At 40.9% G+C, this 18,805-nt stretch overlaps 1 protein-coding gene across 3 annotated transcripts in view; it reads left to right on the forward strand.

Moving 5' to 3' along the window:
- Positions 1 to 17,527, forward strand: part of lpin2 (lipin 2) — a 31,172-nt gene extending 13,645 nt beyond the window's left edge. For all 3 annotated transcript variants that reach the window (XM_074651671.1, XM_074651670.1, XM_074651672.1), the window contains exons 4-20: positions 170 to 534; positions 618 to 725; positions 2,288 to 2,414; positions 2,510 to 2,846; positions 2,941 to 3,040; positions 3,163 to 3,350; positions 4,728 to 4,821; positions 4,903 to 4,972; positions 5,066 to 5,158; positions 5,302 to 5,384; positions 6,316 to 6,463; positions 6,878 to 7,026; positions 10,240 to 10,326; positions 10,924 to 11,076; positions 14,153 to 14,267; positions 15,071 to 15,174; positions 16,235 to 17,527. In XM_074651671.1, coding sequence (XP_074507772.1) covers positions 170 to 534; positions 618 to 725; positions 2,288 to 2,414; positions 2,510 to 2,846; positions 2,941 to 3,040; positions 3,163 to 3,350; positions 4,728 to 4,821; positions 4,903 to 4,972; positions 5,066 to 5,158; positions 5,302 to 5,384; positions 6,316 to 6,463; positions 6,878 to 7,026; positions 10,240 to 10,326; positions 10,924 to 11,076; positions 14,153 to 14,267; positions 15,071 to 15,174; positions 16,235 to 16,379 — 2,466 coding nt within the window. In that variant the 3' untranslated portion in view covers positions 16,380 to 17,527. The remainder of the gene's footprint in view (positions 1 to 169; positions 535 to 617; positions 726 to 2,287; positions 2,415 to 2,509; positions 2,847 to 2,940; positions 3,041 to 3,162; positions 3,351 to 4,727; positions 4,822 to 4,902; positions 4,973 to 5,065; positions 5,159 to 5,301; positions 5,385 to 6,315; positions 6,464 to 6,877; positions 7,027 to 10,239; positions 10,327 to 10,923; positions 11,077 to 14,152; positions 14,268 to 15,070; positions 15,175 to 16,234) is intronic.
- The last annotated feature ends 1,278 nt before the right edge of the window (positions 17,528 to 18,805 follow it).

Below are 18,805 nucleotides of genomic sequence, written 5' to 3' on the forward strand. Positions count from 1 at the left end.
ACAGGTGACCTGTTGCTCAAGCTTTCCAAACTCTCGTTATAACAGCTAAGCAGTGACAACAACCCTGTTCTAGTGGACTTCAGTCATAGTCTAGGAACAGACACTAGGAATCATTAATCTTAACCCTCAAGTTCCTGCCTTCACATGATTTTCATTGATGCTTTAGCAGATTGTCCCTGCCCATCTGGCCACCTCTCCAATCCCCACCGAGAGTCACCTGTTCTGGATCTCAGAGGTTGAGCACAGAGCGCCAAAAGATCTGGAGGATGACCCCGCTGACCAAGAGGACCCACCTGATCCTCCCACTCCAAGCACCATGGCCACAAAGAAGAAGAAGAGACGGAGGAAGAAACACAAAGGAGACCCCCGAAGAGAGGAGCTGACCCCGCCCATGTCCGTCACTACTGGTAATGCAATTGCTGCTAACGCACCTGCTGCTGCTACGACTGCTGCTATGTCCAGCGCTGGGCAAAATGAAGAGATCTTTGAGATGGACCTGAGCTCTGACGAGGAAGCTGCAGCACATGTCTCAAGGTGGGTTCAGGGTCAATGCTCACTGTTGTCTGTTTATATGGAGATGAGTTAATTATGATGTATCTGTTTCATCCTGTATTTAGGTCACCCTCAGTGACCATGATGCGAGACATTGAACCCAAATTACCTGCAGCCAGACACGACCTTGATGGATATCCACTATCTGATGGGGACTGGCCGTCAAATGACAGGTATGTATAGAAAATGGGCAACAACGTCATGGCACATTGCATTCTGGGTAGTGGTTGCCATGATCTGGAATAGCTCCTATTGTTTACATGCATTCATGCATATTCAACCACGAGCACACAGCGACAACAAACACAAATCAACAGAGAAAAAACTGTAATGAAAGTTTATCTAACAAGTGTAGTGAAGTGGTTCTGTTGTAAAGGCTAATGGTGCTCGCTTTGCACACTGACAGCATGTTTGAATGCACAGCCGAAGTAGGGTGGTTAGCCACCATGCTGACAGCATTGATAACTGGGTTACTGGTTACTAAAGGTTAGAGAAGCGAGCTTGAGACCGGAAGGTCGCTGGTTCAATCTCCTGGACCGGCAGGATAAATCTGGGTGGGGAAAGTGAACCTCATTACCAGCACTGAGGGTGCCGTTGAGCAAGGCTCCAGTGGAGCTGCTCAATGGCCAGCAGATCAGACTGTGGTTGTACTGGGCAGCTTCCAGGTGTGAATGTGTAGCTGTGTGAATGTGATCAGGGTGTTCCTGAAAAAGAGAGCGTTGCTCTCAGTGAATCTCCCCATGAATAAATAAAGGTAAAAAAGAAAACTAAGCCTACCGGTCCTGTTACGACTTTGTAAGGGTTATTAGTAGGGCTGTAAATCTATTAAAATATGTAATCGCGATTAATCACACATTTTTTTATATGTTCAAAATGGACCTTAAAGGATGATTTGTCAAGTATTTAATGCTCTTATCAACATGGGAGTGGACAAATATGCTTTCTTTATGCAAATGTATGTATATATTAATTATTGGAAATCAATTAACAACACAAAACATTGACAAATATTGTCCAGAAACCCTCACAGGTACTGCATTTAACATAAAAAATATGTGCATATCATAACATGGTAAACTGCAGCCCAACAGGCAACAACAGCTGTCAGAGTGTCAGTGTGCTGACTTGACTATGACTTGCCCCAAAACTGCATGTGATTATCATAAAGTGGGCATGTCTGTAAAGGGGAGACTCGTGGGTACCCATAGAACCCATTTACATTCACACATCTGGAGGTCAGAGGTCAAGGGACCCCTTTGAAAATGGCCATGTCAGTTCTTCCTCGACTTTTTAGCGGTTTATTAGCAAACTGTTTCTTGTAGATTGTCATGTTAATAAGAATACAGCTATAAGAAGTCAATAAATGAAGCTGACTCTGTGACAGCTCTAAAGTTAACGCAGCTAAAGAAGCCCCCAGCCAAGCTCCACAGTTAGGAAACAAGAACAAGCTAATTAATGACAACATAAGCATTTTGACTCGGTGGATGTCATTTTTTATTTCATGTTAAAACAGTAATTCCCATCCCTCTTTTGATTCCCAGCCGCAGCCTGTCACTCGGTCACTACATTAGCTTTCAGTCAGTGTACTAAAATACCACAATGCCTTGCGTTGCTCACTGCTGCTCACATCACAATCCCATTCTTTATTGACATGAACACAGAGCCATCGGCAAGGGTGTGACACTTAAATAGACTCTCTTATTGATTGTTTGCTTTTGGTCATCTATCCCTTTAGTCACGGCTTGTCTCAGGCCTTTTCCCCAAAGAGTGACTCTGAACTGATGGTCAGGCCCTCAGAGAGTTTGCTCAGAGCTGAGTCACACATGCAGTGGACCTGGGGGGAGTTTCCAGAAACAACCAGGGTAAGCAGCTCTCTCCAGTATCATTCAGAGGTACGTAGTTCTCAGTATACTCTCCTCTTTATAACTTTTTTTCCCCCCTGATATCCAAAATCCAGATCACCAAAAAAGAGAAACCAGAACTGATAAAAACAGTGACCATCACCCCATCGGAGAGCACCCACTTCCGCGTCATCCTCAGTTCCGAGGCCATGGAGAACGATGCCAAGATTGAAAGGGGAGATGCTGCCCCCTCCTCAGTGTGCACCATCGTCAAGCCCGAGCCACGCACCCCTATCACCACTGTAACACCTGTGATTCCTCTCGCATCTGTCGGCACCATAACCTCTGTGAGTCCTGTAACCCCCACAGAGCCGCTGGATATCCTTCTACCCAATGTGGCAACCTCTACTCCTTTCAACGGCCAACTGAGCGATTCACCCTCTAAGAAGAAAGGTACGTTTGCTTCGTTATCAGTTCCCTTTTTTCAGCCAACTCCTGGTTAGTTGTGATTGCACATTAACTCATACATTCTTGTTGTTGAATGAAGGTGTCCCAAAGAGGAGCCAGCACCAGGGTCCTGAGGATATCTACCTAGATGACCTGAATGTACTTGAACCTGATGTTGCTGCACGATATTTTCCTAAGAGGTTAGATTACGAAAGAGGCACCTAATTAATGTCAATGCCTGGCCTGATTTTGATTAAAAATGGAAATGTGGTCTATTTTAAAACTAAACGAAGCATCGTGTTGTACTCTTCTGTTGCTCCAGTGAGGCTGAGGCAGCGACAAAGCACTGGATGGACTCAGAGATGCACTCTGGTTCTCAGTCTCCACAGTCGGTGGGCAGTGCAGCAGCTGACAGTGGGACAGAGTGTCTCTCTGACTCGGCTAGTGACGTCCCCGACGTCACTCTTTCTCTGTGCGGAGGCCTCACAGAAAATGCTGAAATATCCAAAGGTACACGAGAATAGCACTCATAAAAAATGTAGCTGAAAGTGCACTTAGTACTTTTATGCAGAATGGACAGTTAACCTCAGCCAGTAGAGCCGTACTAAATTCATTGTGTATCTACAAAGTTTCCTTACTCACATGCCGCTTATTTACGCCCACAAATCCATTGTTGCCAAAATAGTGCTGCAGGGATGACGTATTTTTGTAGGCCAACCGGGAAGTTAGAATCACACGGGTCCCCTAGACAAAAAGACAATGGGATTTTTCCATTGTGCTTTGGATTATTGCAGAAAATAAGCTCTGTGGCAAACCAACATTTATGATACTTCCATGTTTTGTTTCGTAAAGGAACACCACTTTTATGATTTTTGAGGTGTAAATGCAATCGCCAGAAGTAAAACGCTAACGGCTTTAAACGAACTACACCACGGTCGCATGAACGCAATTATAAACAATGACGGGTCTGCGTGATGTCGTTTTGGTAGGCTCATTTAGCCACTTGTTAGCAACCGCCATTTTGAAGACACGTAAAAGCTACAAAATACAGAAGTTGGGTATTTACTGATGCATTGTATTTTGTAGAACAAAACGTTTAACTCTTAAGCTTGTGTTAACGACGGACCTTATTTCAGGCATCTCATCTAAAAAAACATTGACTTCGAGACAAGGGAACTGGAAGTGCTAAGATGCTAACTCATTTCTGGGTTTTAGTACTCATTCCTGTAACACTATTTTACATGCTTCATACTTTCCGTCCAACAACGTCACAACATCCAGTTGAAAGGTCAGCCAACTTGACAGAGACTAATTGAGCAGTAGAGTTACTGTGAGGGATTGACGGTGCTGGAAATCAATTTATCTTTGTTTTAACTTTGTTTCGTTTAGTCAGTGAGGCTTACTACTAAATTACCACAACTTTATCATCATCATCATCATCGCAGCGTGCAGGTTTTGGTTGCTTAGTAACGGCAGTAGCGCAGCCCAAGCACATTGGATAAAAGGATGGAAGCGGCACGGCTGGCGTTTTCCACACGTTCTTTAGACGCAACATGTGAACGGCACCTAGTCCAATTAGCAGGCCTCCAGCCACTGTTAGTGGAGGCTCTGTTCCATACAAATACATCAGCTTGGTATGTGTAACGCTAACAATGTTGGCGCCCACATTACCCCAAGTGTCTATTTTAATGGGGTTGAATCCCGACAGCACTTTCTCTCTTGTATCTCGTACACTCTTCTGGAAGTGCTTCTCAGCTGATGTGGCTGATGGAAGAAAAAGTTTCCTGACCTTTCTATGTGGCTTTAAGTAAGATGATATGACTCACCGCCACTGACCTTTTCATCGGCTGTCTTTAATTAACGGTCCTCTCCCTTCTGTGTTTGCAGAAAGGTTCATGGAGCACATCATCACCTATCAAGAATTTGCTGAAACTCCAGCAATTATAGATAACCCCAACCTGGTAGTAAAGATAGGAAATAGGTAAGCAAGCATTTTTATTTCACACGTGAAGTGTACAAGTGATAAGCGTGTGGTCAATATTGACTCTGCCTGTGTTCTCAGATATTATAACTGGACACTAGCTGCACCCTTGATTCTAAGTCTACAAGCATTTCAGAAGAACTTACCAAAGGTAACTATGATCTTGGTTTTCTGTCGTCAGTACATATGTGTCATTGTAAATCTGCAACTAGCTCATCGTTAACTGTCTTCTTGTTTATCACAGGCTACAGAGGAGGCCTGGGTGAAGGAGAAAATGCCAAAGAAGTCAGGCCGCTGGTGGTTCTGGCGAAAAAGGGCAGATAGTGCAATCAAGCAGGTGTGCATGTTATCATAAGTATTAAAAACGTCCTGCAAATCTATCACTTTCTTTTTTTTTTGTAAGATTCTCATCCAAATGTATAGCCTTTTGTTTTTATATCTATTTTACATCTTGGGATATTTCCCCTTTATATCTTCCAGTCGGAGACGAAGCCTGAAAATAAGGAGGAGTCTCATCTGGAGGAGGAAGGACCCTCCATGTCTCAGGAGAAACTTCCATTGCCGTAAGTGGTACCAAAGGTTTATTAATACTCAGATAAGTCAAGTGAGACATGTTGAACTCTGGCATGACGTTGTAAAACGCTTTATAAACATGTTGTTTTATGACAACTCGGCATAATCACATTATATTGCGACGAACAGAGTTGTTTAGGCGGGGTTACAAGGCAGATCACGAAGAGCTGAGTATGTTAAGTGAAATTTAATTGTATGTATTTAATCAGCTTCAAATCTTGAATAGTTTTTCCACAATATTTTTGTTTACATTTTTAACGGCATAAAATACAGACTTTTACATTGGTATAATATATAACACAATATACAGTTGCTAAACTAAGAAAGAAAAAAAACATCACAAAACACTCCTGTTTTATTAAAATGGTAAACTATACAAAATGGAGTATATTAATTGCAACAGATGCAAAATATAACACATTTTAGAAGAAAAATACAAATTCTGCGATGTCAGAAACTGCGTCCACAGAAACTAGTCACTCACTTGATCATCTGTTCAATCTTAATCCTTCAGATAATTAATGAAGGGTCTCCATATAATTTCAAATATACTGTATGTTGTTTAGCCTTTAATATGTAAATTATTATTTCTAATGGAAGGCTTGATAACATCTGTCTTACCCATTGAGTAGTGCTTGGTCTGTGGATAGTTTTCCATAGCAGTGTATTATATTGTTGGCCTAAGGCAAGCTGAGGTCGATAAACGCTCGCTCATTTTTACAATAATCATGTTTGTTTGGATGTAAGCCCAACAGAAAAAGCTTAGGGTCCAGTAAGATTTGATCCAAAATAATTAAATAGGATCAAAACATATACAACCATAAGTTTTGTTTACATTAGTCATAAACCATTGCCAATGTTTTTTTCCAAGCAGTTTATCCATATACTGTAAAAAGATGAATTGTTTTTGATTCCCTGTAGGCCTAAAGCAGGAGACTCATCCAGTGACGAAGAGGCCAAGGAGGTGAGCGCTGTGTCCTGTCAGGAGAGACTTCAGCCAGTAGACAGTCAACACCACCCCGGCCCGTGCACTTACAGGAAGTCACTCCGCCTCTCCTCTGATCAGATAGTAAGTGCATTCTTCCACACGTGTTTTCCTTCCTCAAAATCATCCAGATAACTTCTTTAGAAGTATGGCATTCAACTTTATGATATTATCAAGCTGTACTTTTATTTGACAAATAAACATTTGGTTCAGAGTATATGATTAATCAGATTACAAACTGGAGTGTAGAGCACTCAATGACATACTTTTAAGGGGTTTATTTTGTAGTTTAGAGCTCCCTCTGCTGGCTGGCTGTGAACTGCATAGTGTTTGCTCCACTAACAGTCTGTAGGGGGCTCTAAAGACCTGTATATGTTCGTTGTACTGTGGTAAAACAAATCACATTGGAGAGTAATGCTTACACTGTTGGAACAAATGTTAGTGAATGAAATCGCCTGTGCCTTCAGATGCCTTCACTGTCTTCCTTGTGTCAACCAGGCCAGTCTGAAACTGAAGGAGGGACCTAATGATGTGACGTTCAGCATCACCACCCAATACCAGGGCACATGCCGCTGCGAGGGCACCATCTACCTGTGGAACTGGGACGACAAAGTCATTATCTCTGACATCGATGGCACCATCACCAAGTACGTGCTTCCAAGTCACACAAAACATAATAACCCCTCTAATCAGAGTAACGGTGCTGAACTTCTATGAGGCATTATTCTACGTTTATCTCACTACATAGCACATGAATGTACACACAAATACCAGGGCTGTCAATCGATTGAAATATGTAATCACGATTAATCACATGGTTGTCCATGATTATTTAATCGCACATTTTTCATCTGTTCAAAATGTACCTTGAAGGGAGATTTGCCAAATTTGCTTGCATCATGAAAATGTATGTGTATATTTATTATTGGAAATCAATTAACAACACAAAACCTTGACAAATATTGTCCAGAAACCCTCACAGGTACTGCATTTAGCATACAAAACAACAGACAACAACAGCTGTCAGTGTGTCAGTGTGCTGACTTGAGTATGACTTGCCCCAAACTGCATGTGATTATCATAAAGTGGGCATGTCTGTAAAGGGGAGACTCGTGGGTTCCCATAGAACCCATTTTCATTCACATATCTTGAGGTCAGAGGTCAAGGGACCCCTTTGAAAATGGCCATGCCAGTTTTTCCTCGCCAAAATTTAGCGTAAGTTTGGAGTGTTATTTAGCCTGCTTCCCGACTAGCTAGTATGACATGGTTGGTGCCAATGGAATTCTTAGGTTTTCTAGTTTCACATGATGCCAGTATCTTCACTATATCTCTAGAACTGAGCCCAATACTTCCTCCAATACTTGATTGTGTTAATGCGTTAAAGAAATTAGTGGTGTTAAAACGCGTTATCGCGTTATCTTTGACTGCCCTAATAAATACTAAACAATAATTTGTGGCAAACTAGCTTTGAGTGAAAGTAGGAGAAACAGTTCTAACTTGTTTTAACTACACTGATTGTGGGCAGTACTGAACAGCACAGTAAATTACGGTTATTATTAAACGCTTTACATTGTCCAGGGCTTATCAGTTCTCCACCAGTGCATGGGATTTTCTTCCCTTAGGTTGTCTATAATATCATCTGCTTGTGCGTGCTCATAATATATTCTTTAGGCATGTACTATATATATGAGGAGTAATCAACCCGTTACTCATACACTTTTTGCACTTTTTGTAATATATAGTATGAAATCATGCACCTGTGTAACATATGACGCATGTTCGCCTTGGATCACGCATTCATATAGTGTGATGCTATTTTTAGTGCCTCGTGTCTATAAATTGCTCACATACATACTGTGAAATACAGCTCCTAATGTGATGATTAGTGTGATCGCTGCAGATGAAAGCCAACAATTGAATGAACAGTGACTCAAAGGGAGAGTTCGGGTGTTTTGAAGTGGGGTTGTATGAGTTATTTATCCATAGTCAGTGTATTACCTACAGTAGATGATGGTCGGCACGCCCACAGTTTGGTGAAACAGACAAGAGTACCAGCACTGGAGCAAAGCAATGTACTGCTGTTGACGGGGGCTGCAGCAAAACGTATTTTAACCACCCACCTAAAAAAATCAATATCAGTTTATGTGTACGCTATATTTAGAATATTTTCAAAACTTTACATGGAACTGAAGCGTCTTCTGTGCTCTCATCAAAGCCACCAGACTCCATTGATAATAGGGGTTTACCTCGCACAACACAGGAGTTGTTAGTCTACTGCTGCTTCGATTGGTTATTTTGTTTGTGGTATTGTGTGACTTTGGTGAATCCGAACTAACCCTTTAAAACACCAAAATCACACAATAATGGTACGTTTTTTATCTCGAGGGATCACCTCACTTCCCAGCATTGGACGCTTGATGGGCTGCCAATAGACACAAGGCACTAGGCACCTGATTGGATGAAGTCTTACCCGCGTGGGCTGCTGCTCCCAGCTTTCAAGCCGGACCCAATATGGCGGCTCGTTTGGAAACTTTTTTCTCTTATATCACGAAAACAGTTCACCGAAATGTGTTTCTGAAAACATTTGAGGCGAGAAATGAGCCATGCAGTTGCTGAGTCATTATTTTGGATCGACAACATTTAGTCTAAAAGTTTCTAGGGAGATTCCAGATGTGGCGAGTTGTGCCGGACGCCCCTGATTTGCATAAAGTAGCCTAGACCTAACTCTATGCAAATGAGGAGCGGGTAACGTGACGGTCCATCTCTCAAATCGCACCGCCACGCTACCAGGATGCATTGAACGGCTGCTTGCATAGACAATGAATAGAAAGCGTGGAAAGGACGGAGGCTGTGGACACGTACTATAACTCCCGTGTTCTGCAAAGTAAAATGACTGTTTTTGTCAAAGGAGTCTGGTGGCTTCAAGAGCATAGATAAGTTTCACTTTCGGTTCACTTACCCGTCGGAAAGGGCTGTCTGACGGCAAGATAAAGCGATAAAAATATTCCAAAAATTGCGTACACTTAAACTGACATTACGTTTTTGCCGCCCCCCCGTAACTCCTGTCTGCTTCTCCAAACTGGAGGCGTGCCGACTGTCATCTACTGTAGGTAATACACTGACTATGGAGAAGTACCTCATACAACTCCACTTCAAAAAAATCTGAATTATCTCTTTAAGTTGTTGCAGAACATTTGAAGGATTGGATGATTAAATGAAAGAAGGGAAGATGATAAATATGTTTTGCTTCTTCGACATCTTGTGCAGTTTTCTTAGCAACTTCATTGCCACGGACAAATTCCAGTCCTTCTCAAAGAGCAGATATTAAGTCCATAATCCAGTTTAATGTATGTTAAGCTTTCTAATTAGCTTAAAGCTAGCTCCATCTCTTTTGACGCAAGTGTGATGTCTGCCTGACGCACACTCTATGAGGTTCATAGGTGGTCAACATCAAACAGGTCCCGATTGACTGAAGCTTATTATCTCTGTGACCCTTTAGGGCAACCTGTGACATGTGGCTTTCTTTGAGTAACAGGGTGAAGAGCACGGGGACTATAATGAGCCCATTTACATTTCATTTTGTAAGCACACACCGCTATAAGCTGCGGTTGAGACAGTGCCTGCCCCATGGGCCCGTATTCCTCATTAGTGGAGAACAGTCCATAATGTTCTGCTTATGATGAAATGGTAAAGTAGCTATGGTGCTTTATGTGACCTTTCAAAGGTCTCTACTACCGATCTGCTTTTTGTTTGTTTTACTCTTACTCTCATCTGCTACATTTTTCAATGATGTACCTGCAGGTGACGATATCTCTGTCTTTATGTCACTAATATCTGTATGTGTTTTTTTTATGTTTTAGGTCAGATGTGTTTGGGCAGATCCTGCCACAGTTGGGGAAGGACTGGACCCACCAGGGCATTGCCAAGCTCTACCACTCAGTAGCTGAGTAAGTGCACAACAACCCTGATTAGTCACAGAGGAAAGATGAATGGTTGGTCAGTGGTTAGCACTGTCTGAGTCTGATTCCCAGTCGTCTCTCTGTGGAGTTGATATTTTCTCCCAGTGTTTGCGTGGGGTGCTTTGAGGTTGATGACTCAGGAAGTTTAACTATATTCAAGACAGAGTTATTGTAGAAACTAAAAACACCATGAAACTCCATGTCATGCAGACAATAGAAATAAGCTATAGTGACATTAGTATTAATAATAATGTGTAGTAGTAATGATTAATCTGTGTGAGTTGTCTGTATCTATGCGTCACTCCTGTGACGGATTGGCTCCAGCCCCCGTGTGACTTGGGTTGTAAACTTCCAGGAATATTCAAGGTGTAAACTTTCAGGAATGGGAATTAACGGGAACTAACATGAATAAATTGTAATCCCTGAAGGATAAGAGGGTATAGCTAATGGATGGATGGTATGAAATCTGCACATTATGAAAGCACCTGATCTTATTAAAGTGCTATTCTTAGTAATTGCTAATGATGGTCGTGATATTAAACTACTGGAACAACCGTTAATGAGCACCGCTCTCCCCATTGGCAGGAACGGCTACAAGTTCCTGTACTGCTCAGCACGGGCTATTGGCATGGCGGACATGACAAGAGGTTACCTGCAGTGGGTCAATGATGGAGGCACCATTCTGCCCCGGGGACCTCTCATGCTGTCTCCAAGCAGCCTCTTCTCTGCCTTCCACAGGTACAAGAACATACTACATACAGTAAATGGCTTCAAGTTTCAGTGTCATAAATACTTTTTATTACCGAGGTCATCACATACATTAAAGAGGACTTGTGGTGCCTTCAAATGAAACTCGTGAGCTCGTGTTTACAACATGGGAAGTCGTTTACACAATATGCTTGGTGTTAAAGTGGTTAAGTCGTGAGAACACCGCTGCTAAGGAACGGCAATATTAACGTTCCTGTCGGCGTCTAGAAGCTTAAGAGTCTAACAGTTTAGCAAGCCAGCAAGTGTGTAACATAATGCAGGAAATGCAAAGGCATAATGACAGAGGAAAAAGATGAGGCCATTGGGAATATCAACATTTTCCTCAGACATATTATAAAATTACGAAGAAAAACAATATACGACTAAAATTAATATATATTAACTTATTATGTACCTAAAAATGAACTTCCATGGCAACGTCAACAAACACGCCACACCTCGTGGACTCTGAGCTTTCAGAAACTTTCCACTTAGGAGGTTGTGAATACAACAAGAGGGGGGCGTTCATATGGACTGTTCTCGTGAACACGGTAAACTCCACCGCATTTGAAGGCACCACTATTATGCTTTTGTGTTTTTCCCTTTCCTTTAGTGTGCTATATAGTTTTTTTGTTATGTAAAAGGTCTTGATTCAAGTCCTGCCTTTTCTTCCATAACGTGGTGATGTCACCAAGTAACACATTTGCATAACGGCTGGTTTAGCACGCCATCAAATTAAACTAGTTAGAGTGGAGCTGGAGTGGAGTCCAAAGAGTTTGGCTCAGTTGACCAATAACAGGGGGGTGGGGGGAGTGTTTCAGAAAGAGGGTGAAAAGAGCTGCAACAGCCCAACCGGTATGAGAAAAATAAAGCGTTTTTTAAACATGACAGTTCTAGTAGAAACCCAAAATACAAGTATGCACTTGAAAATAAGCATAATAGGTCCTCTTTAAATCCTCATTATCACAATTTCAAAACCATTCCATATTTGTCTCCCTTCAAAGTATAATCCTTTTTGTCTGCAAACTTAATTTCACATTAAATATCCCCAAGTTTCTCCGACTCCAAATCCTCTTTCATTATAATAATAAGCCTTTCATATGCAGAGGTTGTTAAGGCTACAGAAAACTCAAACTCGTGAATTTCTAACTCGATAGGTGTTGATAGCCTCGCCAGCAGCTCCTAGAAATACACTCATGTTCAGCATCTCTTAACTTTATTTTTCATCTTTTCCACAGTCGGTTCTGAACGGTTGAGAATTGTGTCCTCACAGACGGGGACAGCTGTCAAGGCAATGCCTTTGATGGGCGATTGGCATGGTTATTAATAAGCTAATCAGACTTAAGAGAATGGCAATTTGCTGATTTCAGTGTAGCATTGAGCTCTGGATTTAATATTATAAGAGACCATAAAGAATCCAAGCAGCTACTCCACTCTACGCTCTATTGCACAATTTAGCTGGTAATCGATGCAGACATTATTGGCCTTGGTAAACAATATGTAGTACAAGTTGTGACGATAATTTGTGATAGCGTGTGTTAATGTCGAGTTAATTAAACAACTGTAACAGTACACGTATTGTTACAGCTGTAGCTTTGTGTGGACATAAATGTCAGTGGCTTGTTGACATTGCTGAATTAATGTGGCTGTCTCCCACCCTCTGGCTTAAATACTGTACGCACACAACACACACAGACAATAAAAAAACAGGCCCTGTTATGCCATACAGTACAGGCCCATTAGCAATTTGAAGCACGTAACATGGTCAGAGTGTTTTTCTCAGTTGTCCCCAGTGTGCTCTGTCAAATGTCAACACAAGTAAACAAACTTTCTGTTTAGTTGAGCTGCTCTGATGTATTTTCATCTTAATCATACTTCATTTCAACGGGATTCTTCTGTGACCTTTACCATGCACATTATGGTTAATGTGTCACCATAGCAACCTACAGCATGTGGATTTTCTGACTTGTCTTTAAGAGGAACGGTTATGTTTAGATATGCAAATGAGGCATTATCTTATTAAATATGTATAAATGGGCATACATTTCCAGAACAGAAATCTAAACATTGGATAAAGCCAGATTCAAAATTCTTTTTTCATTTTGTTGACATATTAGAGTCAAAGGTTTTACTGAGGGAAATTTGGATATCTCTTTGTATCACTCCATAAATAAGAAAATACAGCCATGAATCCATTTCTGCCGTGTTTTTTTAGGAATAAAATGTTTTATAAATCAGGCTATGAATGATTTATGAACAAACATCAAAACATCACCATCAAACAAAACCTTCAGAATATAGATAGGAATGAAGTTTGATGTATGTAAGAGCTACTGAAGTGGAGATTTCTGTCTGAGAGAAAACTCATTTTGAGAAAATGACCTTTAAAGATATTTATTGTAAAATTCCATACATTTTGAAGACACTAGAGGTAAACACTTTAAACTAATAGATATCACCATGAAACTTCCCCAGTTAGTTACTTACATTAAGACAAACATTTTTTGTATTACAAGTTTTCTGACATATTATGTTTAAATATGCAAATGAGGCATTATCTAATGCTAACTTTTGGTGAATTTCGCCGAAATCTACAGACGCAAATCGACAAAGTAGTAAAATAAACACCTAAATGTGTTTTGGGATGTTTTCTTTCCACTAGTCTGAAAGAAGACATGTTATGGAAGCAAAATACCCCAAAATCTAAAAATTGACCAGTGCATGAAAAACAATGTTTTTGCCTGAGGTGTCTAGCCTTAAGTTGCTCATATCTGCATTATTAACACGACCACATTGATTTCATTTGCATGTCAAAGAGACCTCCCTACCATCCGAGCAGGTAGCAAAGCTAGACTAAAGTGGTGATTTTAACTGATATTTTTGTTTATATAGATGTTTAACTTGTATACCTACAGTATTTACAGAGGGGAAAAAAGCAAATCCAAAGAGATTAGAAGAAAGAAGATGCATGTATTTGATCAAATTAGCTCTAATTCAGACTCGACCCATGCTGAGGACATGTGTACAGTATGTGTGTTTCTCTAATCAAAGTGTCTGTTTGCTTTAGGGAGGTCATCGAGAAGAAACCAGAGATCTTCAAGATTCAATGCCTTACAGATATCAAGAACCTGTTCCAGAATAACAAGCAGCCATTCTACGCCGCCTTTGGGAATAGAGCTAATGTGAGTTAATGGATGTTTGAAGATGTCAGACTCCCAGACATTAAAGCACTCGCTGTTACATGTCAGAGAGCTGTGTTTCCAGAAGTCGATGCAGACATGATGTATTACAAGATCAACATGACACGTTGGCTATCAATTAGCAGACACAAACATATGAAATCAGTACTGGGCTGAACCAGAGCTGAGGTCACTGGCGGAGTACGGTGCCATGTGACATGGTCTGTGGAAAGGAGCTCAAGCCGGGCACAGCGTCCCATCTTCAGCTGCATAAACACCAACACCCAGATGAAGTACTGGGTCGGCCATCAGACCTCTGTCTGTCTCTGACGCTCGCCAAAGAAAAGAAAACAAGAAAAAACAACACACACAGTCTTGTACTTGCCCATCAAAACATTCAGCCTAGTAATATTGCCATTACGTGCATTAGGTGGAACACAAACAGGAAATCTGTGGTTAATGTTATTAACGCCCTTATGTCAGTTTGTACCCGTGTGTGTTGTGTACGAGAGCTACTTTCTGGTAATTACATGATTAAGTGTTCTCAGATGTTTTTTTAAAGGCCCAGTCGCTAATTTTGCATCATATATAAATTAGTTTTATTCACATACTTTTATCTAAGAGGTGTGTGTTTTTTAACTAATCATAATTGAGAATTCTAGCCTGTTTTGTGCTTGTAAACATCTGGAAACATAAACTTCAATGTGGGACTGTTACGAGTCCTGTGTTTTTAAATTTGACTGGCTACCGTTTTATTTACATTTTGGATCACAGATTGTGCTTTTAACCGTTTTGTCTCCGTACAGGATGTGTTTGCCTATAAGGAGGTGGGAGTTCCAGTGTGTAGGATCTTCACAGTCAACCCAAAAGGAGAGCTGATCCAGGAGCAGACTAAGGGCAACAAGTCCTCGTAAGTACATTAACTGACTGGTTCTTTCTGTCTCAATGTAGAGATCCCTAATAGTAAGAATAAGACATTGGTACCATTAGAATAAGTACAACAAGTGTGACAAATGTGTGCACTCATTGTACTATATAATATCTGACAAAATACCCAACAAATGGGATACTTTGAGAGACAGAAATATTAGCATAAAGCTGCATTCATGAATATTTTTATCAGGGTTCCCGTGGATCCTTAAAAAGTCTTAAAAGGTATTGAATTCATTATCTAAAAATAATGCCTTACTTGGTACCAAAATGTCTTAAATCAATCTTTAAAACTTCTTAGAAATTCTAAGACATTCTAAGCCCGCCCACTTTTTAGCGGTCCAATCAAATACGGAGGATTCAGCTTCAGTAGGCAACAAGCTGGTGGGCGGTGCTTCGTATTTCCTCAACAGATCTCAACATGGGTCACAAACTTTCTCATTTTACAGCTAAACAGTACACTACAAGATGTTTCTGAAAACATTTGAGGCGAGAAATAGGCATTACAGTAACAGAATATTGATTCATATTTGATCAGCGCTGCCTAGTTTGACCGTTTGATCAGAGTTCGTGAATGATTGACAGCTGCTCAGAGATGGCAGGCTCCATCTCGGCTCTGATTGTTTTGTTTTTTTCCGGTCTGTAAAATCTTGCAGATGCAATTAGGAGCACCGGAAGACAAAGAGGCACATGATTTTTTTTTTCAGATTACCTGTGTCATGCAATAATGTCAGGATATAGTGACCGTTTTATAAAAATAACTTTTTTTTTAATCATATTTGCTCCATTATTCTACCCACTGCTGTGTTAAATCCCTCTTGTAATTGTACACCGCTCAAATATTCCATTTCACTGGAACTTTAATTAAAACTTACAGGTCTTAAAACCTTTTTTTTAAGAATTCTGTGATCACTGCTTTTTGTTTTGTTTTTTGTGTGTTTTCCTAAGAAACTAAAAATAATAGTTCCAGATTTCAGTATTTAACTCTTAATCATTTCTTCTCTCTGTCCATCTTTGTGACCTCGTCTTTCTCTCCACAGTTACAGCCGGCTCAGTGAGCTGGTGGAGCACGTGTTCCCTCTGTTGAGCAAAGAGCAGAACGAGGCCTTTGTGTTGCCGGAGTACAGCTCTTTCTGTTACTGGAGACAGCCCATACCAGACATCAACCATGATGAACTGCTCTAATCCGGCACATATGGATACCCAGGTGCTCATATACAGTACATGCGACTGGACTGTGCACTTGAATGCATCTCCAGGAAACACATGGACTGAAACCCAAATAGTACTCAGACATGCACACACAGTAACAGGGTTTTGACCATAAACACACAAAAAAGCTGTTAAACAGTAACTACCCATTTGAGATGAGTGGACGTTATCTCCAGAACAGTAAATCCTGATCAATAATCCCTGAAAACTTTCATCTAATCACCAAGTAAATGATCATCCTTCCTCCTGCCTGTGAAGGCATCCTAAACCCAATGAGTACTCTGTAGTCCCCGTAGGAGTACAGGGATAAAGATCTGAGACTAATCTTTTCTCTCTAGCAAACAGGATGGTCTGCATTTGCCATCAGGGACGCCGACTGAAGCCCCACGCGGTGCATTATAGCCCTTAGCACCAGAGTCCGAGCTGTGCAGAAGGAAAAGACGTTCACATTTCCTGAACGCCCTGAAGAAGTGAAACGAAATCTTCAAAGCGAAAAAGACACACAGGGTAGGCAATTAACAGAACCACTAGTCATATGCCGGTAATATTTAGCTGTGGCTGCTGTGTTTGCCCGGACAAACAGTCGTTATTCTGCTCTAAAACATTAAGTAAAATAGTGATAGTGGCTGGCAAATAACTGCGACACCACCTATGAACCACTCACAGCAGTTAGTTACCAGAAAGCTACTGAAGGTGTTCAGTTTTGTTCCCGACTCTCTGGACTGTGTGGTCAGTAGTTCACTGTTGCTGGAGCAGATTTTCCCTGGAGAGCTTTCATGTTTTAATATTCAAGGTCATACCAGGGATATACTTTTGCCAACAAGTATGTGAAGATGCACATTTGAGATGTGACTTAAAAAAAAAAAAAAATGAAGGAGCTTCATGGTGTATTGTCTCGCTGTTATTTTAATATCTGTTATACAAGCTCTGGCGAATCAAGTGTGTTTTTATTAACAATGCAGTCATTATTTATGATAATTGGTATGTTTAAGTTATTGATTTCTATCGTGATGCCTTTGCTTGTCTGAAAAAAAAAGTAATTTATCACCAATGCAATGTGGAAATACTTCAAATTGGTATTTTGTATGGTTGGTCATAGGTAAACATGCACTTAAGAGTAACTGCTAGGCCTTGGCCTTTTTTTTTTTGCCTTATATCCTGTTTTCACAACGATCTGTATTCCTTGTTTTACAGTGAAACTTTCAACATACAAGGTACATACACATTCCTCAGCAAACCGCAGCTTTAGTATTAAAATATGTGTAAATGTAAAAGATTGAGTTGGAACAGTGGATATAAGCAGATGTGGAGAGCTTAAAATGAAGGATATTCCATTTGCGAGGTCCTCTCTGTAGGATGACTATGGGAAGATGTAAGTGTGCGTACGTGCGTGCATACCTAATCACTGGTGCTGTTGGGGTGACATGATTCATTCCCCCTTTAATTTGCTTATGTTCCCTCAGTGGCTTTATCGAGACTTATCCAACGCACTTGTCTAAGCTGCACCCACAGACGCAACTCAGAGCACGTCTCCCCCACATGCACTTCACTGAAGGTCTCCATAGACAGCAGACCAGAGTATGCAATTAATGCAGGAAGGAAGAGTTCTCGTGTTTGTTTTGTGAGTGACCTCCTGACACCACAGACAAAGCAGCTATGTAGTGCTGCAGGGATGACGTGTTTTTCGAGACCAACCAGGAAGTTAGCTTCGCCGTTGTTTCCTTGACAAAAAGCCAATGGGATTTTCCATTGGGTTTTGGATTATTGCAGAAAATACTTTCACGTTTTGTTCAGCAAGAAAATCTTCACAAATAAACACCACTTTTATGATTTTTGATGCGTAAATGTAATCGGCAGAAGTAAAAAACTAACGTTAAATGAACTATACCACGGTCGCATGAATTCACGTCGTGACGTTTAGTAGGTAACGGATAATGTGCAGCGAGCTGGTCATTGTAGTGAAATAAACGCCGTCAGGGCGATGCATGACCCCTCCACTTCGTATCGGGGAAGTCGGTACCCTGTCGGGGTTTATTTCACAACAATGACCCGCTAGCTGCACATTTTCCCGTTTATTACACAGCTACTTGCTTAAGAAATAAATAATTTGACACAAAGATGGTCCGACATCAGAACTGTGCCCATAGCAACGGTCTATTATAAAGAAATAACAGACCGTAGAACGCTGTTATTGACCAATCAGGATGGAGTATTCAACAAAGCCTTGTAATAATCTCATTTAGCCACTTGTTAGCAACCGCCTTTTTTAAGGAGTGGGATATTTATTGACGTATTTTCTGTCGTAGAACAAAACGTTAAAATCTCTCAAGCTTGTGTTAACCACAGACCTTATTTCAGGCATCCAACTAAAAACAAGACGAGGGAACTAGAAGTGTTGA

The sequence above is a fragment of the Sebastes fasciatus genome, chromosome 11 (genome assembly GCF_043250625.1).
Source record: "Sebastes fasciatus isolate fSebFas1 chromosome 11, fSebFas1.pri, whole genome shotgun sequence".
Classification (NCBI taxonomy): Eukaryota; Metazoa; Chordata; class Actinopteri; order Perciformes; family Sebastidae; genus Sebastes; species Sebastes fasciatus.